The 25692-nt window shown below is 43.3% G+C and overlaps 1 protein-coding gene across 4 annotated transcripts; it reads right to left on the bottom strand.

The window, feature by feature from the left end:
• Positions 1-156: 156 nt before the first annotated feature.
• On the bottom strand, positions 157-25692 carry LOC110524211 (tropomyosin alpha-4 chain). Of its 4 annotated transcripts, none has more exons than XM_036977996.2 (9): positions 25434-25692; positions 21163-21288; positions 6326-6459; positions 5863-5980; positions 5624-5694; positions 5251-5326; positions 4489-4551; positions 4307-4376; positions 157-535 (listed from the first exon to the last, which is right to left on the bottom strand). In XM_036977996.2, exons 1-9 carry the CDS (start codon positions 25545-25547, stop codon positions 453-455), a joined length of 855 nt encoding a protein of 284 aa, XP_036833891.1. In that variant the 5' UTR covers positions 25548-25692; the 3' UTR covers positions 157-452. The 4 variants fall into 4 exon arrangements, with proteins under 4 accessions (XP_036833891.1, XP_036833893.1, XP_036833890.1 ...); XM_036977995.2 differs by lacking the exon at positions 157-535 and adding an exon at positions 1150-1411; XM_036977998.2 differs by lacking the exons at positions 21163-21288; positions 25434-25692 and adding an exon at positions 17115-17551.

Genomic DNA, 25692 nt, shown 5'->3' with positions numbered 1-25692 from the left:
GAGGTGGAGCTCATGAATCATACGTAAAATGAAAACCATGTCACAAGACCCATTTCAAAAACATGCTCTTGGAGTGCACACTTCAGATATGAATTGTTGTTTTTTCTATTCTTTACTAATTGGCCTGAATAATTGGCCTGAAAGACTGTTTGTAAATATGGTCATAATCCATTTTATTTTATTGCTGGTCTATAATCTCAAAAGTTCCATGAAACAAAATGCTGTAAACATAAGAAATGGGATTCGAGGAAGCTGGTGATTTGGAATGCATTTCTCTTAAAGAGAGAGAGAGAAAGTTGTGACTTAAAAAGAGAAGAGAAAATGAAGGGTACAAGTATTTAAGTTAATCCCCTTTCCCTGGGAATAAGACTTTACAGCTGGAAATGTGGAACGAAATTGAATATTTATGGAATGTTGCAAGACTTTTATCCTTTCCATCTTCTTCATCATGTTTATAAGCTGTTGAGCTCTTGCAGTGTTTGGTCCAGGACTTGATGCATCCCCAAGTTCTCTTCTTTAGCACCTGCTAATTTTTCTGGAAAGTAAAAAAGAACGACATATTGAAGAATAATTGAATGAAACCACACAGGACAGGAGCATCATAAAGTTGATTCATATTCATTCATTCTCCTTAGGTTTGGTAAACAATAGTCTACACTGACGCCAAAGCGGTCCTTATACCGTATGTCCAACAGCTGTTTAACATAAGTGCTGTGGTCATGTTAAGTTGTTCCATATGCAAACCCCAACCACACTAAAGAACCCTACCCCAAAACAAAAGGCAGATTTGCGTGCATAAAATGGATGATGGCGAAGTCTGCCTCTATTCAGCAACTATGTACAGTGACAGTCTATTGAAAGCAATTTGTTGAACTGAACTGAAGACAAAGCCACCGGACATTTCCGATCTTATGAGCTGTAAGCAAAATGCACACGTTTTAAAACACGTTGCTGTGAACACACCTCAAATACTTAAAACTGCAACCACAACCAGGAGTGTGTTAGTCAAGAGATACACAGTTGTGTGACATTTATGCAAAAGAGGTGAGGGACACTCAACGTGAATGCACACGTCACTCCATAAATTCTCACCTTCTTAAAACAGTTGTTTTGAAACATTGAAACATTGAATTCAAGAAGAAAGGCTGGTTTAGACGTAGGAAAGATTAGGCTTTTAATGAGTTTCATTTGCACAGTGAGATGGACAGAAGGCACAGAGAACGGCCTGTGTTTCTGTAAGCGAACCCTGGGACACAGTAGGCCTACAGTGGGAAAGGGTGAGAGGACAGACACCCTAGAGGCAGCACGAGACAGACAGGAAGAGACATCTACAAGGAGGTCATGTCATTGAGGGCATGGTCCAGCTCCTCGCTGATTGCCTTGTACTTCAGCTTCTGAGCGTACAGTTCATCTGGAGGTCAAAGCGCAGCAGGAAGTAGTGCAGGTAAGGCCCAAGGGAAGCAGCAGTAGCAGAGAGAGAGAGGTGGAGGACAGGGAATGAGAAAAGAAATAGCAGCAAAAAGAGAGGGAAGAGAAATAGAGGACAGGTCACTGGTTGCAGAAGAGAAAATTCATACAGTATAAACATTTAAGAACAGAAGATGCCAGAAAGATAAGAGATGTTTGTCTACCTGTGAGCATTTAAAAATAAAAATGTGGTTGCAAATCTTTTTTTATGGGCAGGAGGTGACTGACTACCTTATGCAATTAAGCCCATTTAAAGGTTTTCATCAAAGTACTTCATACCGGTAAACCCATTCCATGTGGCTTTAGGACCAAATATGCTGATCTAAAAGGAATTTGAGCATACTTTGTCCTTTGTGCAGACAGCAGACACAAAAAGTGGTTCTCTTTGGAAGCCGGCGTTTTGCCGGTTAGTAGAGAAGTGGCCTACATATTTCTTTACACTTGAGACTACAGCAGTGTGTTTTATTAGCTTGTCGGAGAAGTTTCCATACGTTTGGCAAGGTACCATTTCTTCCAGAGAAATATTTCCAGCTAGTTGAAACACAAAACCCTTGCTGGGACCGTGTCAACGTGAACCGTTATCACAAAATGGAACTGTGTATATTAAGATGATGTTTCTTTGCTCACGGAGAGGATTAAATAACCACACCTCTTGACCTAGGAAACTACATCCACCGAGGATTCCTGAACAAGCTTTGACATCTTTAGTAATGAAATAAATTGGAACGTCTCCCTGGGAGAAATGTACAGTGCCTTGCGAAAGTATTCGGCCCCCTTGAACTTTGCGACTTTTTGCCACATTTCAGGCTTCAAACATAAAGATATAAAACTGTATTTTTTTGTGAAGAATCAACAACAAGTGGGACACAATCATGAAGTGGAACGACATTTATTGGATATTTCAAACTTTTTTAACAAATCAAAAACTGAAAAATTGGGCGTGCAAAATTATTCAGCCCCCTTAAGTTAATACTTTGTAGCGCCACCTTTTGCTGCGATTACAGCTGTAAGTCGCTTGGGGTATGTCTCTATCAGTTTTGCACATCGAGAGACTGAAATCTTTTCCCATTCCTCCTTGCAAAACAGCTTGAGCTCAGTGAGGTTGGATGGAGAGCATTTGTGAACAGCAGTTTTCAGTTCTTTCCACAGATTCTCGATTGGATTCAGGTCTGGACTTTGACTTGGCCATTCTAACACCTGGATATGTTTATTTTTGAACCATTCCATTGTAGATTTTGCTTTATGTTTTGGATCATTGTCTTGTTGGAAGACAAATCTCCATCCCAGTCTCAGGTCTTTTGCAGACTCCATCAGGTTTTCTTCCAGAATGGTCCTGTATTTGGCTCCATCCATCTTCCCATCAATTTTAACCATCTTCCCTGTCCCTGCTGAAGAAAAGCAGGCCCAAACCATGATGCTGCCACCACCATGTTTGACAGTGGGGATGGTGTGTTCAGCTGTGTTGCTTTTACGCCAAACATAACGTTTTGCATTGTTGCCAAAAAGTTCAATTTTGGTTTCATCTGACCAGAGCACCTTCTTCCACATGTTTGGTGTGTCTCCCAGGTGGCTTGTGGCAAACTTTAAACAACACTTTTTATGGATATCTTTAAGAAATGGCTTTCTTCTTGCCACTCTTCCATAAAGGCCAGATTTGTGCAATATACAACTGATTGTTGTCCTATGGACAGAGTCTCCCACCTCAGCTGTAGATCTCTGCAGTTCATGGGCCTCTTGGCTGCATCTCTGATCAGTCTTCTCCTTGTATGAGCTGAAAGTTTAGAGGGACGGCCAGGTCTTGGTAGATTTGCAGTGGTCTGATACTCCTTCCATTTCAATATTATCGCTTGCACAGTGCTCCTTGGGATGTTTAAAGCTTGGGAAATCTTTTTGTATCCAAATCCGGCTTTAAACTTCTTCACAACAGTATCTCGGACCTGCCTGGTGTGTTCCTTGTTCTTCATGATGCTCTCTGCGCTTTTAACGGACCTCTGAGACTATCACAGTGCAGGTGCATTTATACGGAGACTTGATTACACACAGGTGGATTGTATTTATCATCATTAGTCATTTAGGTCAACATTGGATCATTCAGAGATCCTCACTGAACTTCTGGAGAGAGTTTGCTGCACTGAAAGTAAAGGGGCTGAATAATTTTGCACGCCCAATTTTTCAGTTTTTGATTTGTTAAAAAAGTTTGAAATATCCAATAAATGTCGTTCCACTTCATGATTGTGTCCCACTTGTTGTTGATTCTTCACAAAAAAATACAGTTTTATATCTTTATGTTTGAAGCCTGAAATGTGGCAAAAGGTCGCAAAGTTCAAGGGGGCCGAATACTTTCGCAAGGCACTGTATATGGTAAACTGTGGCCTCACTTGCCTGATATACTACTACTATGAAATTAATGACATTTTACTTTTGTGTCAAATCGCCAATTGGCAACCCATCCCTTATGTGATCAATTGACACATAAACAAACATGACAATAATTCACTGTGGTAATTCAGTGATAATTCTTCTTCCGGGGTTCTCTGCAGTGTGCATTGCATAAAGAGTGAACAAATTAAAGGTACAAATTTATCCATAATAGTAAAAAAGGTTATCCAAACAATAATTATAATCCCTGTATGTTATTCTCGTTAGAGATACCCAGGTTTACAGGTCTGGGTTGCTACTAAAGACAATGATAAAACGGTTATTTCCAAATATAGTTTAATATCCTGCCATGAAATATGTCTAACTTACAGTAAGTTGCTCTACAATAAGATAAGTTGACTTTCTCTCCTATATTACCATAGAGCAGTTTGCAACAGTTTCTTAAACAAAGCACTCATACCTTCCAGGTCGTCGATGGACTTTTCGAGTTTGGCCACAGTCCTCTCTGCAAACTCTGCACGAGTCTCAGCCTGGGGGACATAGAGGGAGTGGGAGGGCGTCAGAACAAGACGCCATCTTTGACATGGAGCAAATTGGTTTACTACTGTATGAATTAAGAATCAGATGCCAGCAGTTCCTTACCTCCTTCAGCTTGTCACTAAGAACCTTGATTTCCTCCTCATACTTGTCCTCTTTTTCTGAGTACTGTCAAAATACAAGTCTGTTACAGGCAAGCTCTGAACTCTTGAACATGCCTGAACTCCCAAGACAGATTCAGACATATTAGCATGAAAGTGCACAGAGAATGATGGTCTTGCAGGACTGTGTGTCAACCATGCTTAGTTGTAACACAACTCTTCAGGTGTGATCAAACTGGCCATGTGTTGGTATAAGGAACACATTGTGCTGCGATGCCAAAGAGAAGGACATTGATTTAATCAGCACAGGGCAACTGCTTAAGTGGCTAAGGTGGAATCATGCGGCGTGACTGGCACTAGAGCGGCTGGGTCGGAACGCAGAGACAAATCTGTGCTGGTTTAGGACTATTACGCCGTCATGCGTCATCAACATTATCATAAAGAAATCAACGTCCAGTTTGTCCGGTTGATAACAGGGTCTTTGCTCTGACGTCTGTGAAGGTGAAAGTGCGGCAGGCAGTGATTATACTCTAAACTACTCTGCTTTCACATCAGCCTTGTCGAGTCAACTCCTGATAGATACAAAGGCTCGGGACAGCCCTTAAGTGGGTGAACTAACCCTGAACATGCAGATATCCAGGATAAGTTCAAATCATGTACTTTGAATTGTGAATGGTGAGCTACACCGCACTTCGCACTTATCCAACGTTCACTTATCAGCAGTTGACTGCATTTACTTGTATGATGTAATAGTGTGCACACTGACCTTCTCAGACGAGGCTTCTAGGGACTTGAGGTTGTTGGTCACATTTTTCAACTCCTCCTCCAGGTCACTGCATTTACTACAGGTGGAGAAAGGAAGAAAAGTACTTTGCTTTGACATCGTAATAGCTACACAAGCCTGGAAAAACCTTCAAGTTACTGATGTCCATTTTAGCTTATGGCAGAAAATCCCCATTTTTAACTAGACACTGTTTTTTAAATGTTAATTAAAAAAAAGTGTTATGAAACTCCTTACAAACCTTAGTCTTTGACTCATCTATTTCTAAATAGGAGGAGAAGAGACCCCATCACAGAGGTCCTAACCCCCAATTCCCCTTTGTCATTCCAGCGTAATAGGCGGACTGTGCTGCACTTACAGTTCTGAGACCTCTGCCCTCTCCTCAGCTCTCTCCAGCTCTCCCTCCAAGATCACCAGCTTACGGGCCACCTAAGGTAGACAGAGCCAACTGTATGAGTGAACAGTAAGAGTAAAAATAATATGAAAAGGAAGAGGAGTGAATGGGAGAAGAGTATGAAAACACTACGGATGGGTGAACAGACGGTTGGTGTAGAACTGCAGACAGGACAATCTCTATGGGACTATATGACATCTCACCTCCTCGTATTTGCGGTCGGCCTCCTCAGCGATGTGCTTGGCCTCCTTCAGCTGCATCTCCTGGATCTCCATCTTCTCCTCGTCCTTAGAGGCTCTGTTCTCTATCACCTTCATTCCTCTGATTGGACAGGACACACAGCGATGTCAGCAACACCCAAGACACACTCAATTTCTACTGTCATTTAGATAGCCCATCCAACACGGAGGCACATTGAATCGTTTTACACAATCAAGATGGCTGTCTGGGAAATAGCACGCTTTCACTACGCTATTGGAGGGGCTTGTCATTTGCTAGCAAAGCACATAGCAACAAACCTTATAACGATAAAGAACCTTCAAAGGAAGCCTGGTGTGCCTGGTACTATCCAACAGGCCTCAAATTAGCAGGAAAATATGGCATTTAAATATGCTGTCAAATGAAAGATTAGAAATCCATCAGGTTCTGTGGCTGGCTGGTACTGACCTCTCGCTCTCATCTGCGGCCTTCTCTGCCTCCTCCAGTTTCTGCAGCGCGGTAGACAGCCTCTCCTGGGCCCGGTCCAACTCCTCCTCCACTAGCTGGATCCTGCGGTTCAGACCCGCCACATCACCCTCCGCCTGGGAGAAGAGAGGGGGAAGAGGGGTCAACGGTTAGACAGATATCAGGGTCACACTCGCATCGTAACGCTGGTTGTACTAAATTGGATGCTCTTCACTCGATAAACAATCCACGTTGTAGAAAGCAAACAGAAAAGCAAACATTTATTTAGTCCATAAGCATATCCACCTCCCAGCGAACTGACTCCAGACCAGTGCAATGGAAGTTCTCCAGCAAACTCAGACTCACTCAGGCCCTACTACTACTTATCCCACAGTTCAGTACAGCACCCGCAGGCCTGCCTCTGGCTGACCATGACCAGACCCATTTTTACATAACCTGCAGTTACTCTCCTCCTAATTACAAGGCGTGTTGACAAAGGGAGCTGCCCTCCACTGCCCTCTATCACTTGGTCCTATCTCCAGCCAGTCAGTCTTTCAGTCAGATAGTTACCATGGGTGTGAGGACTGAACATGAGGCCTGCTTGCTAGAGATGCTGTCTCAGAGGCCAGTAAAACACACGTTAGGGCTAGGGCCTGGAATAAAAGGGCCACAGAGAGGGAGGTTTCCAGTTGGAGAGGGAGCTAACAGAGCACAGGGGAAAAGGGTAATTAGGAGCTATTTGTGCAGAGTGAGTGCCATTCCATTTTCTCATGGGCTGGATATTCCAACTTTACTCTGGGCTGACTGTGGGAGAGAGACATGGCTTCCTACTCTGCTCTGGGCTGACTGTGGGAGAGAGACGTAGCTTCCTGCTCTGCTCTGGGCTGACTGTGGGAGAGAGACGTGGCTTCCTGCTCTGGGCTGACTGTGGGAGAGAGACATGGCTTCCTCCTCTGCTCTGGGCTGACTGTGGGAGAGAGACATGGCTTCCTGCTCTGCTCTGGGCTGACTGTGGGAGAGAGACATGGCTTCCTGCTCTGCTCAGGGCTGACTGTGGGAGAGAGACATGGCTTCCTGCTCTGCTCTGGGCTGACTGTGGGAGAGAGACATGGCTTCCTGCTCTGCTCAGGGCTGACTGTGGGAGAAAGACATAGCTTTCTGCTCTGCTCAGGGCTGACTGTGGGAGAGAAACATGGCTTCCTGCTCTGCTCTGGGCTGACTGTGGGAGAGAGACATGGCTTCCTGCTCTGCTCTGAGCTGACTGTGGGAGAGAGACATGGCTTCCTGCTCTGCTCAGGGCTGACTGTGGGAGAGAGACATGGCTTCCTGCTCTGCTCAGAGCTGACTGTGGGAGAGAGACATGGCTTCCTGCTCTGCTCAGGGCTGACTGTGGGAGAAAGACATAGCTTCCTGCTCTGCTCAGGGCTGACTGTGGGAGAAAGACATAGCTTCCTGCTCTGCTCAGGGCTGACTGTGGGAGAGAGACATGGCTTCCTGCTCTGCTCAGGGCTGACTGTGGGAGAGATACATGACTTCCTGCTCTGCTCTGGGCTAACTGTGGAAGAGAGACATGGCTTCCTGTTCTGCTCTGAGCTGACTGTGGGAGAAAGACATAGCTTCCTGCTCTGCTCAGGGCTGACTGTGGGAGAGAGACATGGCTTCCTGCTCTGCTCAGGGCTGACTGTGGGAGAGAGACATGACTTCCTGCTCTGCTCTGGGCTAACTGTGGAAGAGAGACATGGCTTCCTGTTCTGCTCTGAGCTGACTGTGGGAGAGAGATATGGCTTTCTGCTCTGCTCTGAGCTGACTGTAGGAGAGAGACATGGATTCCTGCTCTGCTCTGAGCTGACTGTGGGAGAGAGACATGGCTTCCTGCTCTGCTCAGGGCTGACTGTGGGAGAGAGACATAGCTTCCTGCTCTGCTCAGGGCTGACTGTGGGAGAGAGACATGGCTTCCTGCTCTGCTCAGGGACTGGTGGTTAGTCAGCACTCTCCATTCTATGCCTCTCTTTTGCTTTCTCTTGATCTCTCCCTCTCTTTCAGGCCTGACTGACACCCCACCCATCCTCCCTCTCCCTCTCTCTCTCTCTCTCTGTCTTTCCCTAGTTACGACAGAAGCCTGTAAAGAGACAGTGGAGGAGGGCAGGAAATGTCTGTTAAATGAAGGTTGATGGAACAACAGCCAGCCAGCTAAAAGCCAATTGAATCCAATGCGACGATGACCGATTTTCCAGAAAGTGAATGCTGTTGCATAAATTGACCACAAAATGAATCATTGTGGATAATATATTCTTCCCTTTATGGGATTTTATGGATATCAGATCAACTGTCAGACAGTTTGAAAGAAAATACAAACCAGACCGGAAAAACTGATTGTTATTTCCTGGGTGAAGTAATGTCTATCTGGAGAATTCCTCCATAAACAAACATTCTATTCATGAGTGCAGGTCAGTTAGGTATGCCGGTCGGTATGCGGCTGTAAAACAGGTCCAGATACAGACAGGCAGGCAGTTAGCAACAGAGCTAGCTTCCAGAACAGTTTAACGGCTGTAGTCAAAATATCAGCAGCATAGAAACATGATTACCAGGGGATTTACCACCTAAAAAAATGCGCAATAGTGTTGAGGTACTAGTTTGTAATGGCGATCTAACGTCAGACTTTCAAGTTTTTACGTTTTTAATGTCACGTGCACAAGTACAGTGAAATGTCTTCGATTAAGATGTAGGGAAATCTCCCTCAGACAGAACTCTGTGTGTTTTAAAACATGCTTATCCATCTATACAGCATGTCCCTTCATGCTGCCGAAGGTAATTCATTCAGCCATGTGGAGGGAACCAGGCATTCTTCTGTGAGATGCATGAGGATGGTAGATACTGGCATTCAACAACTGAAGTCTCTCAGGGTTGGATGGGAGAGGCATTTTGTTGTTGTTAGTTCAGCTACACAGTCACTTATCTATGGCCCAGGCCCATGTCATTATGGATTGTCGCTAATGAATACTCTGTGGAGACTTGAAAAGTACCACAAAGAAAAGTATGCAACACATTTCCAATAAGCTGACATAACAGCTTACAGGTTCACCATATACAGTACATGAGTACATTCCTGTTACACATTAAACGTTTTAGACTAAATGTAATGAAAGGAAGTGGAATAAGTTTCAAGGGGGTAAAAGGTAGAAAAGGAACAGGAAGCCAACCCTCTCCTTCCTCCTTCCCCTCTTTCTTTCTCTGTCAGTTCAGGGTCAGAGGAGAGTTCGCTCTCCCTCTTTCTCTCTTTCCCTAGCCATGCCCCTTCCTTAGTCACCCAGCATTCTCCAGCTGCCTGCACGCCTTATATGGTAAAACATACTCACAAGAATGTTTGTGGAGCAGTGCCAGGAAGATGTTTGAGAGCAATCACACACACACACAGAACTGCACGAGCGCGCACACACACACACACACACAGACACACACACACTTGCTTACATGCACACTTGCGCGCACACAATCACACAAGGACACACACAGAAAACAATGCTTAAATTAAACCATCTGGGATTCAGGAAAAGGAAAGATACCAAGCTACAAGGACGTGCTCTGTTTGTTCTTCCTCATATAAACTAAGCCAATTCAATTATTATAATAATTTTAACCAGGCAAGTCAGTCAAAAACAAATTCGTATTTACAATGACGGCCTAGGAATATTGGGTTAACCGCCATATTCAGGGGGTAGAACAACATATTGGTATCTTGCCAGCTCGGGGATTTGATCTAGCAACTTTCCGGTTCCTAGTCCAACGCTCTAACCACTAGGCTACCTGCCGCCCCCTATTACGAATGACGATAGGAAATGTCTGGTGAGAAACTAAACAGACTACATTAATGACATGTCTAATATTACGTCATGATGACACTTAATATAGCTATCAACAATAATGTGTTCAGAATGAAAAGTCTCTCAGTAGCTATGGCTAGGGCCAGGAGTGTCTCCTGGTCAGGAAAAACGTGCAACCTCAGTTAACGTTACAGTCTATAACTAGGAACGGGAGTTTTTTTTCTGATCTCATGGCCAGATCAGGAACAACTGAAAACCCAAGTTATATTGGTCAGGAAAGACTCCTTGCAGGTCGGTAGCAACAATATATCTGCAGTACCAGTTGAATGTGTTATGTTATATGGAGGCTGTTTGAAACTTGGCAGCTGATGACACAACGACACCCTACTGACACTAATTACACACTGACACAGCATCCTCAATGAGCGCCCGCAGCTCACTAGAATAAGCTTGATGTTGTTAGCCCAGCATCTGGAGTGCTGAATCGCTGAATCACTCCCTTTGTCCCCCGCTCTGCACACAGTGGTATCTCCCTCTCTTTGGCCACGCGACTGGCTTTCTTTATGCTGCCAATATAACTTCAAGATACTTTATATCAACACCAGAGCCTTTTCAATGGCCACAATTATGTCAATTCCGAGCAATAGACGACAGGGATTGGCTATATAATTTCGCACTTTCTTTTTGCCAAAGCGACTTATACAGTGCCTAAATACATTTTCGCATTGATGGCCCCAGCGGAAATCGAACCCAAACCCTGGCGTCTCTAGCGTCACGCTCTTACCACCCACTGTGGCTCATGGAACCGGGCGGGCCCGAACCAGCACACCACACATTTTTATTTGTGGAGGCAAAGGACCATTCTTTATGAAAAGAGCAGACGCTCTGTGCTATTCAACCAGGACCAAGACTACTACTACCATATTCATACTTATGCCAGAGTTTTCAAACTAAACCATCTTTGCTTAAGAGTTCTTTCCATACATACAAGCGATGAGTGGAGTTGGTACCCACCAGAGGCATGCATTTATTCATCTAAATACATGGCTCTGGTACGCGCTTGTCCCTCTTGTCAAAGCGGCTAGTGCCTTGGTCCGTGCTATCCAGAATCCTTTGGACTTCCCGACTCTGACCTATTGAAGATGAAATGTAAAATGGTTCTGGTAAGGGTTAAAGGTCCCGATCAGTCATTCTGATTCCGTGTAAAATACCCTTTTGGGTGATTAAAATATCACCTAGAATATTTTTTTGGGGGGGGATAAAAATTCTCACATTTTGAGAAAAATGTATTTTTCTCATGGCTAACGACCAGGAAGTTTTTTTTAAAAGAGGCTGATTTGGGGGCCTTATAATCATGAGCTCGCCTTGACTGACAGCTATTTGAAACACCTACCTATGTCAAGAAACTTGGATGCAGTGAACAGTGTTGCACTAGAATCATCTCAAGCAAATTTGGTGAAACACAAAGGAACTGAAACAACATTGAAATTTGGCGTATTTCTTGTGATGCGGTTCACAGCAGCACTGATGGATGTGTTGGCATGACAACTGCATCAGAGTTTTGAACAACCCTCCTCCCTTTTGTTCCATGGTGGCTGAAGACCTAGCTAGCCATTAAGTAGCTAACATCAGACACATGAAATGGGAAACATATAAGTATCTTTGCCATAGATGAATAGTGTAAACTTCTAATTATATTTCCTGACAGCCTACAGTCAAATTTTGGCAGCAGTTGAATAGCTATCTAGCTATATTAACCACGCCCCTCTGCAAAACACACCTTCTCCAATGTTGGTGACAAGGCTGTAATTATTTAAATTAGGTAAGAGAATATCATGTTACCATTGGTGTATTAAAATAAGAGTAACCCCCATCCCTGTAATAATCCTGAATCCTGAATCCAAGTGTTTGACATGGGGGAAGGGACCAGTATCCTTCTGATCAAACCTTACCATTGTAGAAGCACCAGTACTTTGTTATACTTTGGTCATCATACTTTGGACTGGTTTCATCCAAATATCATCCAATTTCATGAAGAAGAAAAAAATGATTTTGACTATACATGACCGTTAAGGTTAGGGTTAGGGCACACACACAGAGGACAACAGCCAATGGTGACCATAGCAATGGGGTAAACAAACATTTTCGAAGTGTGAAAAGTGAATTGCTATAGCACCATAAACATGCATAAAAAAGTATTTACAGGCAACCAAAATTATTACCCAAAATGTTTTAGAAACAAATGTTTTTTTATTGTGACGGACTCTGTAAACATGTGATGTGACAGTTGTGACTGACTCTGTAAACCTAGTTATAATGCTATCCAGCTAGCTAGAGCTAGAATAGAAAGCTAGCTGATCAGTAGCTGCATGTACGTGCTGACGTATAACCACGCAGGCTAGGTTGTGTTGCTGAACAAACGTCTCGAACGCGGTGGAATGCGAATGCGCCTCCACCAATAACAATGTGTTGTGGATGGGGTCAGCCCCACAGCCGACCCCACCCCGCTCTATGTGCCGCAGCGAGGGGTACTTGAACTGAGCCACAAAGGACCAAGGAGGTGAGACATGCCATTCATTAGGAAATACATTCCTGTTGTTGCACTCATCCTGTTGAGTCATAGGCATTGAGAGGGAAGGAGGGCTACAGCACAAGGAAGTGAGACATCAGGAATGTAATAATTGCTTAATTTGAGGATGGTGGGGTAATGAAGAGCATAAGGCTTGGGTTTCTATGGAAGTGTTCCAGGCAGGCGCTATGTTATATGCTGATCCAGTCCTGGTGAGATCCCATCTGTTAGCAGAGACTTGACATGCAAAGACAGCCTCATATAAGCAGGCATGTCAGGAGGAGAATGAGATATGTAAAGAGAGGCTATTAAACATCAGGCACATGCTTCTAGTGCAGCTCCTCACGCCTTTTCAATGCAAATAGGATGCTGAATCAATAGAGTGGACAACTCCATCCTATTTCAGCCACATTCAGACCCTGCCCCATTCTTCATCCAGACTTAAGCCAGTTTTATAGTGGAGACTGCTCACTGCTCACTGCTCACTGGTTCATATATGAGTCTTAGAACATGGGTAAAACCAAAGGCCTGAGCTTCAGTAGGGTCCACAGTAGTGTGGGTATGCATGCAAATAAGGATGCAAGAGCTCAATTGGGTCTTAAATCTTTGAGCCTTGCTGACAGCAGAGACCAGAGAGTTAAGTGCCATCAGGTCAAGTAAACATTCCGCTAGTAAAACTAATTACTGGTCTATATATCATGGTGACCCCCCTCCCACAACTCTAAAGCAGTGGACAAGCTTAGGCCTGTCACTACGCATGGCAGCCAGTGGGACCCCTGGTCAACACTGTAAGTAAGTATAAGACAATATCCACTCCAGCGATGTAGTGGTAAAATATAAACTCCAGTGGGTGATCGAGATAAGACGAACAACCACCGATATAAACCAAAACATATTACATTTTTAGAACTGTATTGTTTGATTGAATTTTCATGTATGTCTATAGGGGAAGCCTAATGTCATTTTCAGTGGTAAAAATTCCACATAATGCACATAAGATAATCCCTCCCAAAATAGTCCATTTGGACGCTAGAAAAGTAAAGAAAAATAGGATGTGGAGATGTTTATATTGAAATGTGGTGTTTTAAAAAAATAATGTTCATGTTATTAGTATCTCATGTGAGCAGCACTGCAATTCTGTATTGTAAACTGCTTAAGTGCACCAGTGTAAAAGGCCCTTAGTTTGCCTCTAAAATGTACTCTATACCCATTTGAAGAGACACAAGTTTGATAAGGTTACAGACTCTCTCAGTGGACTCCATGTACATTTCAGGGGACCCCATATAGAATATTTGTGTTCTGAGTATTGATCAACGCTGGGAACACAATAAGAAGTAGGCAAACGATAATTAACTAAAATAAAAAGGTGAGTAAACGCTATTTCACAACAACAACAACAACAAAAAGTGCGTAAACGGTGTAAAAGTTTACGTGCGTTTACCCGCCACTGCATCCCTGATCCACTCCCTCAAATACTGTACTTCGAAAGGCTCATGGGAGTGCCCCGTGGAACTTCAATTAATGCCAAAATGCATGACTGTTGAAGTTAAATTAGGAAAGTCGTGATATTCCCATAGAGAAAGTCCAAAGAGAAAAAAAAGAATCCAGTGGAACAAGGAAGTAATTCTTTCCATAGCATGCAATTCATCCTGGTGCTATTAGGGGCAGGAAACCACTAGCCAATTACCAGACAGGCCAGTCAACAGATCTAGGCCTATTTGGCATTCACTGTAGGCTGCTGTATGTTTACGTGGCTGTCAAAAGCATACGGATCTAAGCAAACAAATGTAATTTAAAGCTTGGTGAGAAGGACAGACAACAAGACTCGTATAAGAAGGGATTAGTTGGGGGTATTTCAAAGACAAAAAAAGTATCGGTGAGAAATACTTTCAGCAACAGTGGCCATCTTCAAATAGCAACTGGGTTGTCTTGACCCTTCACATCATCAGGATGTGTCTGTATCATAGAGCCCAAGCCTGGGAGAAATGTCCAGCATCTGCTTATCTTCCTGCTGATCTGGGCTGAAGCACAGGAAGTGTCGGAGTGGAGCTGGCAGACAGGCAGTATCCTGGGCATGTTCCTCAGGGGCAGGGAGTAGAGAAGCTGCGTCTCTAACCACTGATATTGGGTCAGATACTGTTTCATCCCTCTAATGGTTAAGACTAGGACTGGGGGTAGGGTAATCTGATCCTAGATCTGTGGTTTGGCGCAAAAAGGTCTCTATCGAGCCAGAGGTATTCCCTCCAGGAAGAGGCTTGGCTCGGCTGGGAATGGAGTTAGCAGAGCCTGGGCTATATCTACTCACTGGCCACACACTGGTTGAATCAAAGTTGTTTCCACATTATTTCAAATAAATTACGTTTAACCAACGTGGAATAGATGTGAATTGGTGTTTGTGCCCAGTGGGTGGCAACCATCCTTCTCATCGACATGAATGGAAAATAGATCTTACCTCAAATAATCTCTAAACTAAACTGTGAGAACTGTTGACCTGAATGTCCAGAAGAATGTAAACGGTGCACACCCTGCTCCTCACACTTTCCTTAATTGAATCTTTCAATGGTGATTCAACAAAAGCTGAGGGTGTTGTGTGAAGTAAAGTAACGCCTTGAAAGACAAGAATACCACTTCACACCAAATTAACGTCAAGGAATTTGTTTGATGCCAAAAGAGTCTCCCTGCTTTAACTATTCAAAAGACGATTCATTACCTCAAAGACACACCAATGTTCCCTCTTTTGTGCACCATGTTGCAATGAAAGGGTTTGTTGTGCCAAGAAATCATCCTGCTCTGCGCCAATTACTCACACATGGGCCCATACTCCCACAAGGTTGCTACACAAGTGCTCAGTCAACCACTTCAAGTCTTTTCATCCTTGAACACAGACAAATAGCTTGAGTTTAAGAGGTACGTGTTCATATGCTTTGAAGCTGAGAAGACTGAAATGATGTTAAGACAGTCTGTGTCTGAGTAAAGTGTGAATGAATGGCAGATCTCAATCGCAACCAGTTTGGGGGCTTGGGGTTAATTCAAGGGATGCAATATGTAACTTTTTGAGCGACCTGACCAAATTCACATAGAACTATGAGCTATAGATCTGTCATTCTCATTGAAAGCAAGTCTAGGAAGCGGTGCGCTCTTTCTTGGATTCCCATTCTTATGTTTCGTTTGTGCGTGTATTACTTTCGGTTTTGTACACCAGCTTCAAACAGCTGAAAATACAATATTTTTTGGTTATTGAAAAGATATGTCACAGCGTTTAGATGGTACAATGATAATAAGTCAGTATTCTGTCATCAGTGAGCTTTGAGGTTCTCTCTTCTTTGTTTATCACCATATATCAGTGAAAGCTGCCTCCCCACAAGGCCTATAGCTGACAACAACTCCCAAGATGCCAGTGGTCTGGGACATTGACATCCTGGGCTTCTCATGGAGGACAATTCCATCCATTTCACATCTCTCTTTCTTTGCTCCATGCAATAGATTCCTCTGAAATGAAGGGGAAACACTTCCTTTAGCCAGATCCTCTCATTACCTCACCTCTGCTGCCTTTCCAGGAAAGACCTGAGCTTTCTCTCTCTAATTCTCTCATCCGGGCCTCCTACAAGTATGCAAATGGTAGCCTACATACGCTCTCTACATACATAATCAAGTATTTTACCATACACAACATGTCAAGACTGCCTCCCATACTACTGAGCAGTAACTCCACAACTCTCTCTCCCTCCCTCATTCACTCTCAGTCAAAATCTAATATCGCATAATGCAACAAGCCATTTAATACTTATATTGGAAATATCATCATATTATGTTTGATGATTCAGATCCCCTAGGCACATTTAAAAAGGAACCGTGTGTGAAATACTTTTTAAACCATCCAGCTAAGTTTGAACTGGCCCTCCAGAAGTACCCTGGTTTACCTATAGGCTACTAACACTTAGTAGCATTGCACTTATACAAACCAAAATTAGGCCTTATTAAGATGTAATACTAATGAAGTAGCCTACTTACAGCTTACTCCCTTTATAACGAAAAGTACACGTAACGATGTCCAAAACGAGAAGAAGATCATATATTCATGCTATGAAATATGTCAAAAGAGGATTTTCTAAGACAAAGATGGATGATTCCTACTTTTATAACACCTCTGAGAATGATTATCCTGTTTTTTTTCTTTTTTTGGGGGGGGGGGGGGGGGAGACCAACGCCATGCATTGTATGTCTTCATCACTACCGGCAGATCAATTAATTAACGTGGCTTTACCACACTATCACTGAACGTAACACTGTTCTGTCGTAGTGAACATGGCAGACTTGGTCAGGGGGGGGGAAGGACAGGTAAAATACGTTTCCAATGGGAATAGACAGAGAGAGGGAAAAGGGAAGTATTCTATTGTCTCACTTTCTCCCGAAGTTCTCGTTCCCCATCCAGTTCTCGCTGTAAAACCTGGGTCCGGTCTTCTGCGTCGTCGGCTTGCTGTTGCAAACACTGGATCTTTCTCTTCACAGCTTCCAAAGAATTCAAACCTGCCATTGTCGTACTATTTGGTTAAAAATAAAACTTTTGGTATAGAAAAATAAAATATTGTGGTAAAAGCTGCTTTAGTCTATTCGAAACAGGATATAGGCTACAAATACTATTCAAAGTCTTTGGAATGGACCCGAAAGAGCCGAATAGAAATCTCAAGTGGAAAAATTTAAGCTGTATAAACCAAAGCAGTAGGCTATCCAGGTGTTTCCCGAAATGTTTCTTTAGTTCAGCTTCAGCCTAAGAATGGCTTCACAAAAGTATTAAAATATCTAATTTGGAATGTAATATGGATGAACGCATTAGCGAAGCGCAGCGTTCCAGTTTTGAAAGCCAGATAAAATGGCAGGAGTGATGAGGAAAGTTAATGTGCACTCCTCCAACCCAGAGAAGTGTGATTCAGATGAGGTCACGGTTCCAGGGTAGGCAGGGCGTGCCGGTCCTGGTTGCGTGATGCTTGAGGGGGGTGTAGGCGAAGGGAACTTTCAATGAAAATTCAATGAACAGCTTAAATGATGAGACATCATCAACACAGTGCATAGCCTATAAAGCCGTATGTAAGTCAACAGTTGTTCAACGAATGTTCTTCAAATTCAGGGTTTCAGTTCAGTAACAAAAGAACAAGGAGTAACGTTACAGGGGAAATCCAGTACAGCAAACATAAGGCTAAATGTAACACTTTTACCTGCCTAAAAAATAGCTCCCCTCTCTGACAGGGAAAATATCCTTGACCTTAAAGAGATTAAACTGAACACTTAATTCTTATCATGCTATATAGTATATGTTACAGTGTACCAAAAAAAATCCAGGTTTTATCAACAGTTGTCCAGATCAAAGTCCAAAGTGTTAGATTTTTAGCCTATACTCAAATCCAATTGAATTGGTCACATATACATGGTTAGCAGATGTTAATGTGAGTGTAGCAAAATGCTTGTGCTTCTAGTTCCGAGAGTGCAGTAATATCCAACAAGTCATCTAACATTCCACAACAACTACCTAATACACACAAATCTAAAGGGATGGAATAAGAATATGTACATATAAATATATGGATGAGCGATGACCGAGCGGCATAGGCAAGATGCAATAGATGGTATAAAATACAGTATATATGTATGAGATGAGTAATGTAAGATATGTAAACATTATTCAAGTGGAATTATTTAAAGCGACCAGTGATCCATTTATTAAAGTGGCCAATTAATCGAGTCTGTATGTAGGCAGCAGCCTCTCTGTGCTAGTGATGGCTGTTTAACAGTCTGATGGCCTTGAGATAAAAGCTGTTTTTTAGTCTCTCGATCCCAGCTTTGATGCACCTGTACTGACCTCGCCTTCTGGATGGTAGCGGGGTGAACAGGCAGTGGCTCGGGTGGTTGTTGTCCTTGATAATCTTTTGACCTTCTTGTGACATCGGGTGCTGTAGGTGTCCTGGAGGGCAGGTAGTTCGCCCCCGGAGATGCGTTGTGCAGACTGCACCACCCTCTGGAGAGCCTTGCGGTTGAGGAGGAAGCAGTTGCTGTACCAGGCGGTGATACAGCCCGACAGGATGCTTTCAATTGTGCATCTGTAAAGGTTTGTGAGGGTATTAGGTGACAAGCCACATTTCTTCAGCCTCCCGAGGTTGAAGAGGCGCTGTTGCGCCTTCTTCACCACACTATCTGTGTGGGTGGACCATTTCAGTTTGTCAGTGATGTGTACGCCGAGGAACTTAAAAGTTTCCACCTTCTCCACTACTGTCCCCTCTGCTGTTTCCTGAAGTCCACGATCATCTCCTTTGTTTTGTTGACGTTGCATGAGAGGTTGTTTTCCTGACAACACGCTACTGTATGTTGTGGTGTGTTAGTGCAGTTCTGGAGATGCCTGTTTGTATTGGCTACTGTAACTTTATTGTTAAATGTCTCATATGTGTGTGGGTGCCAATACACAAAGCAATACTTATGATTCAGTTGTCTGTATATACTCCAACCAGCAGATAGAATAAGCAGGTTTTGATTCATGGTGTCTTGAGTGAGTGTCTGTTGTGGAAATGTGGTCGATACAGCTCCAGCTCTGTAAATGCCAGTGTGATTTGCCCACCAGAAAAGCTTGGAGCATTGATTTCATTAGACACAGGACTGTGTGGGCCTTTCTGTTTGCTTTAGCTGCATTCCTGACATTCTGGGACTGCTACTCAGCTATTGGAGCCTGCTCTCCCCTGCTGCTCCACAGCCCTTATCAGTAACAGGCCTGCAATGAACTACCACCAGCCCCCTATTCACTACAGCCCACTCCCTCATAATGTAGCATGCCCCAAAGACACAGACCTACACTTTTAGAAAAAGTGTTCCAACAGGGTTCTTCGGCTGTCCTATATGAGAACCCTTTTTGGTTCCACGTAGAACCATTTTGGGATCCAGTTAGAACCTTTTTCGGTTCCATATAGAAATCTCTGTGGAAAGGGTTCTACATGGAACCCAAAATGGTTCTACCTGGAACCCAAAAGGGTTCTTTAAAGGGGTATCCTATGGAGACAGCCGAGGAACCCCTTTTAGGCTCTAGATAGCACCTATTTTTCTAAGAGTGTAGGACATACCACACACTTCAGGTTGGAGTTCCCCCTGGGCACTGATCTAGGATCAGCTTCCCCCTCCCCAAAATCCTGATGTTAATCATTATGTTGGTTAGCTTATATTGTTTATTGTATAAATATTTATGGTAATTCGTTCTGTCTGTCTGCTTGCAGATCCCAGGCACCAGTCCTGCTGTGTTTGGTGTGAGGGATAATATCTGAGGACGAAAGCAGGATAACATAATTTAGCCACTGGCAAAACAGACAGTGTCGTCCTCTCTGACAGCTGCTTGTGTCAAAATCTTCTGATGAAAATCTGTACATTTTGTATATTTGAATGGCTATAGATTAAAATAAGATTGTGGCTAAGTATGACAAATACACCCTTAATTCTATATGAAACTTTGAAATGAAGCCTAAGCCTGTAAGTACAGCTGGACAGTGCAGTACAGTCAGAGAAGGTGTAGGGATACCCCCTTTACAGCAGCTGACCAGCCATGCAATAATCACTATGCAGGGATTATCAGCATTACTGTCTGTTAACCAGTGCTACTGTGTTTAGGTGGAACAGATGGACTGAGTGTGAGTGTGTATGGGGTGTTAGTGAGCTCATCTTTCAGGACTGGGTGCACAGGAATGTGAACACACTCTCTGATCTCCTCCCCAGCAGATAGGCCTGATCAAAGCACACTCACAGCTGGCACTGGCACTGGGGCAACTGGCCAGCTATAGAACTAGAATATGTAGAATGGATATTCCCATTCAAAATAATGATCTGTGCTGGTACAACAGTGGCCATATTTGGTTGTGGTGTTAAGGCCTCTTAAGGGTCTCACAAGTTGCACAGGAATGTGGATCTCCCTTCCGCCTACCGATCGCTCACCATGCTGTTGACATTGGTCTCCACTCGATTCACAAGTACTCTCGGTAGGCAAACGCTATTGGTGTATTCGAGCCCTTAGTGACAGTGAAGGGACTGGGTGAAGGCTCAGTCCCAACAGGTGGGAGCCATTCCACTAATGTTCAATACTGTAACAATTATCTAACTAAATAATAAAGCCTTGGTAATAGGGACTGTTCATAACAGAGAACCTGTGTTATAGATGGACTATTACATTACATTACCGTTCCCCAAATAAGCAATATTAGCCCATTATTCTTAGCCGTTATTCTTAGTTTCTACATTTTCTAAACAAACCTAAACATATGACAGGAACTGGGGGGCCTGTGGCTTGGTTAATGAGGGTATTGACTCAGGTGTGCCCCAAACATACTTAACCCATACCTCCAACCTCCTCCTAGTCCCCTCCCTCCAATCACTACCCAGTGGGCGTGTTATAGGGGCTCTACCCAGAGGCTTTGGTGCCTACTCACGTCTGCGGCGGTCTTCTCAGACTGTTCCAGTTTCTCCTGGGCATCTTTGAGGGCCTCAGAGTATTTGTCCAACTCATCTTCAGTCCCCTTCAAATTCTTCTGCAGGCTCAGCAGCTCGTCTTCCAGCTAGAGTAGGACAGGTGTTTGTTAGTTAAAAGTACACACAGTTAACTCACCCCCACCCATCTTTCTCTCTCTCTCCCTCCCTCTCCCTCTCCCTCTCTCTCTCTCTCTCTCTCTCTCTCTCTCTCACACACACACACACACACACACACCCGTTAGCTCTCTCTCACACACACAGGCACAAAAACACACACATTTTATTTTGGTGTCTTTCTTCTTTCAGTATTATAATAACATATTTTACTCCTCTTAAATTACAGCCCTATCAAAGTTAAACAAGAAAGTCTCTTGAAGAATTGTTCAAATTCCTCCTGGCTTTTATGGTTTGAGGTCAACTCAAGGTTTTTAGTATCAAGTTTCCTTTACGTCTTATCGTTCTTGTGTATGCTCTTTTATGAATGAATAAAATCCATTTAAGTGGTTGAATTGGAAAGATTTTTCACTTTCTATGAGATAATATTTTGGTATGTGCAGGAGTGTGTATGCTTTGCGCAGCATTGTGTTTCAGCTACACATCTAGCTACATCAAATTCCCCAGAGCCGCAAATAAAAGGGTGTGTGTTTTCATTTACCAGGGCTCCCGAGTGGCACGGCGATCTAAGACACTGCATCTCACTGCTAGAGGTGTCACTACAGACACCCTGGTTTGAATCCAGGCAGTATCACAACCGGCTGTGATTGGGAGTCCTATAGGGTGGTGCACTATTGGCCCAGCGTAGGCCGTCATTGTGAATAACAATTTGTTCTTCACTGACTTGCCAAGTTAAATAAAGGTTCAATTTAATAAATGACTTCGTTAGATGTTTGTGTTCAGTGAACTTTACAGGACCAATCCATCTTGTTATTCAGGGACCTATTTAGCAGACACCCGCATGGGTGCCATTATTACACCCCTCTATCATGGGATGGTAAAATGTTACAGAGGAAAATGAATGCCTTTAAAATTATATCAATTCTGCTGATGGATTGATCATCTACTCAAAGTAACAGTGATGAGATGATAAGTCTATAAAGGGTATGATGACTTCCTTCGGGGTGTTGAGTTTATTTTTAGTCAGTAATAACAAGAGCGTTGGCATGCACAGCCTCCTGATAATCCCACTGGATTCCACACAGCCTATCTCTCCTCTGTCTAAAAATACAGCTGCTATCCAGGTGGAGACACCTGTCAGGCATTTGGATGGACGACCATACAGATGCCCTTGGTCTACCAGTGGACCCCAGCCAGAGCCCCATCACAAAGCTCTATTCTCAGTGTGAATCGGCTCTGGCACCTGGGTCTCCGTGGCTGTAGAGGTTGGGATTGTTGGACCAAATATCTTGATTTTGGGGCGAGCCTTGCTGAAAACAGACCGTCAATCAAGACATATCCCAGTAACGCTGCATTCAGCCTCTATTTGTCCTTTTTTCAGTTGGCATCACTTTAGTCCAAGCGTGGGGGGGGGATGTAGTACTCCGATCACCATGAATCTAATCAAATTGTATTCGTTGCATGCGTCGTAAACAACAGGTGTAGACTAACAGTGAAATGCTTACTTACGGCCCTTCCCAACAACGCTGAATATAATACAAATAATAATAGAAATACAAATCTTTATATGATGTGCTGAATTCTGTTAGATGCAAACTAAAGCTAAACTGATGGGTTATATAGGCAGCATTTGATGCACAGTTGAATTCGGAAGTTTACATACACCTTAGCCAAATACATTCAATCCTAGTAAAAATTCTCTGTCTTAGGTCAGTTAGGATCACCACTTTATTTTAAGAATGTGAAACGTCAAAATAATAGTAGAGAGAATGATTTACTTCAACTTTTATTTCTTTCATCACATTCCCAGTCGGTCAGAAGTTTACATACACTCAATTAGTATTTGGTAGCATTGCCTTAAAATTGTTTAACCCTCGGTCAAACGTTTCGGGTAGCCTTCCACAAGCTTCCAAACAATAAGTTGGGTGAATTTTGGCCCATTCCTGCTGACAGAGCTGGTGTAACTGATTGATGTTTCTAAGCTTCCTTGCTCACACACGCTTTTTCAGTTCTGCCCATACATTTTCTATGGGATTGAGTTCAGGGCTTTGTGATGGCCACTCCAATGCCTTGACCTTGTTGTCCTTAAGCCATTTTGCCACAACTTTGGACGTGTGCTTGGGGTCATTGTCCATTTGGAAGACCCATTTGTGACGAAGCTTTAACTTCCTGACTGATGTCTTGAGATGTTGCTTCAATATATCCACATAATTTTCCATCCTCATGATGCCATCTATTTTGTGAAGTGCACCAGTCCCTCCTGCAGCAAAGCACCCCCACAACATGATGCTGACACCCCGTGCTTCACGTTTGGGATGGTGTTCTTTGGCTTGCAAGCGTCCCCCTTTTTCCTCAACACATAACGATGGTCACTATGGCCAAACAGTTATATTTTTGTTTCATCAGACCAGAGGACATTTCTCCAGTACAATCTTTGTCCCCATGTGCAGTCGCAAACTGTAGTCTGGATTTTTTATGGCGGTTTTTTTGGAGCAGTGGCTTCTTCCTTGCTGAGCTGCCTTTCAGGTTATGTCAATATAGGACTCGTTTTACTGTGGATATAGATACTTTTGATCCTGTTTCCTCCAGCATCATCACAAGGTCCTTTGCTGCTCTTCTGGGATTGATTTGCACTTTTTGCACCAAAGTACGTTCATCTCTAGGAGACAGAACGCGTCTCCTTCCTGAGCGGTATGACGGCTGCATGATCCAATGGTGTTTATACTTGCGTACTATTGTTTTTACAGATGAACATGGTACCTTCAGGCGTTTGGAAATTGCTCCCAAGGATGAACCAGACTTGTGGAGGTCTACAATTTTTTTCTGAGGTCTTGGCTGATTTCTTCTGATTTTCCAACGATGTCAAGCAAAGAGACACTGCGTTTGAAGGTAGGCCTTGAAATACATCAAGAGGTATACCTCCAATTGACTCAAATGATGTCAATTAGACTATCAGAAGCTTCTAAAGCCATGACATAATTTTCTGGACTTTTCCAAGCTGTTTAAAGGCACAGTCAACTTAGTGTATGTATACTTCTGACCCACTGGAATTGTGATACAGTGAAATTTAAGTGAAATAATCTGTCTGTAAACAATTGTTGGAAAAATCACTTGTGTCACGCACAAAGTAGATGTCCTAACCGACTTGCCAAAACTATAGTTTGTTAACAAGTAATTTGTGGAGTGGTTGAAAAACAAGTTTTAATGACTCCAACCTAAGTGTATGTAAACTTCTGACTTCAACTGTATCTCTGTTTTATTCCTCTTGTCAAGTCCAAGTGGTAATGTGTGTGGTCCATTGAAGGAGATGTCATCCTGTCCTCTTTCCCTCCCAAGGCTGCTGTGGGCTGTTGGGAAGGAAACTTGCCTCAGAGGTCAGCGTCCTCAGGTTTCATAGCGTCCATGAGTCGTTTGTTGATTCATGCCGACGTTCACACTTTCAAACCAGGCTTTGCTCTGTCAGCTCAAACCATTGTAGGCATACTGTACACTCTCACTCCATGAAGCATCATCTTCAATATGCTTTCATTTTGCTTAATAAAATGTGATTATTTCATATATTTTCATCAACTTTGATTGACTTGGTCTTACATCTTCTTTTAAAATTCGCTAACAATAAATTGCTAACAATGTCAATCTTTGATTTAGGTCCATACTTTAATCAAACATAATGCCTGGGATTAATTAAATAAACTCTGTGATGTGTTTACGCCTCATTTCCTCAGAAATATGTCTGGTATGGAATAAATGCTGAGGTTGACTTACAGAGTCTGGGCAGTATGAGACATAACATCAGAGCCTGTACATGGCTTGAGTTTGAGCATCATCATCATCCAACTCCGTACAACATAAAAGGGTTTTTCGGCTGTCCCCGTAGGAGAACCCTTTGCAGAACCCCTTTGGTTCCAGGTAGAACCCTTTCGGCTTCCGTGTAAAACCCTTTTTACATGGAACACAAAAGAGTTCTACCTGGAACTAAAAATGGGGTCTCATATGAGGACTGGCACAGAACCTTTCGGAACCCTTTTTTTTCTAAGAGTGTGCAATTTTACTGTGTCTAGTGTATGGTCCATAGATCCATCGGCATGTATCCTTCTCTCCATCATTCTGAACTCACCTGTTTGCACTTGTCCTCCGCTGCCTTCTTATCGGTCTCGGCCTGCTCTGCGCGGTCGATGGCGTTCTCCTTGTCCAGCTTCAGCATCTGCATCTTCTTCTTGATGGCCTCCATGGTGCTTGGTTAGATTGTGCTCACTGAGATGAGAAATGCAGCTGAGAAAGTTGAGATGTCACCCCTGTAGTTTGAGACAGTGTCTGTCCTGTTCAGTACTGGAGCAACCTCCACTGGAACCTGCGTCCACAAGAGTCAGAGGGAT

This window comes from Oncorhynchus mykiss, chromosome 5, assembly GCF_057628025.1.
Source record: "Oncorhynchus mykiss isolate SJ-2025 chromosome 5, ASM5762802v1, whole genome shotgun sequence".
In the NCBI taxonomy this organism is placed as follows: domain Eukaryota; kingdom Metazoa; phylum Chordata; class Actinopteri; order Salmoniformes; family Salmonidae; genus Oncorhynchus; species Oncorhynchus mykiss.
Note: the sequence above shows the minus strand (reverse complement) of the source record. Positions and strands in the feature narration are given on the sequence as shown.

What these genes read in the sequence shown, in the direction of transcription:
- LOC110524211 (XM_036977996.2), bottom strand. Translation starts at nt 25,547, where the DNA reads ATGGAGGCCATCAAGAAGAAGATGCAGATGCTGAAGCTGGACAAGGAG. An exon ending in CTGAGAAGACCGCCGCAGAC is followed by an intron (nt 6,460 to 21,162) that starts GTGAGTAGGCAC and finishes CTCTTCTCCCAG; the next exon opens with GCGGAGGGTGATGTGGCGGG. An exon ending in AGGGCAGAGGTCTCAGAACT is followed by an intron (nt 5,327 to 5,623) that starts GTAAGTGCAGCA and finishes CTCCACCTGTAG; the next exon opens with TAAATGCAGTGACCTGGAGG.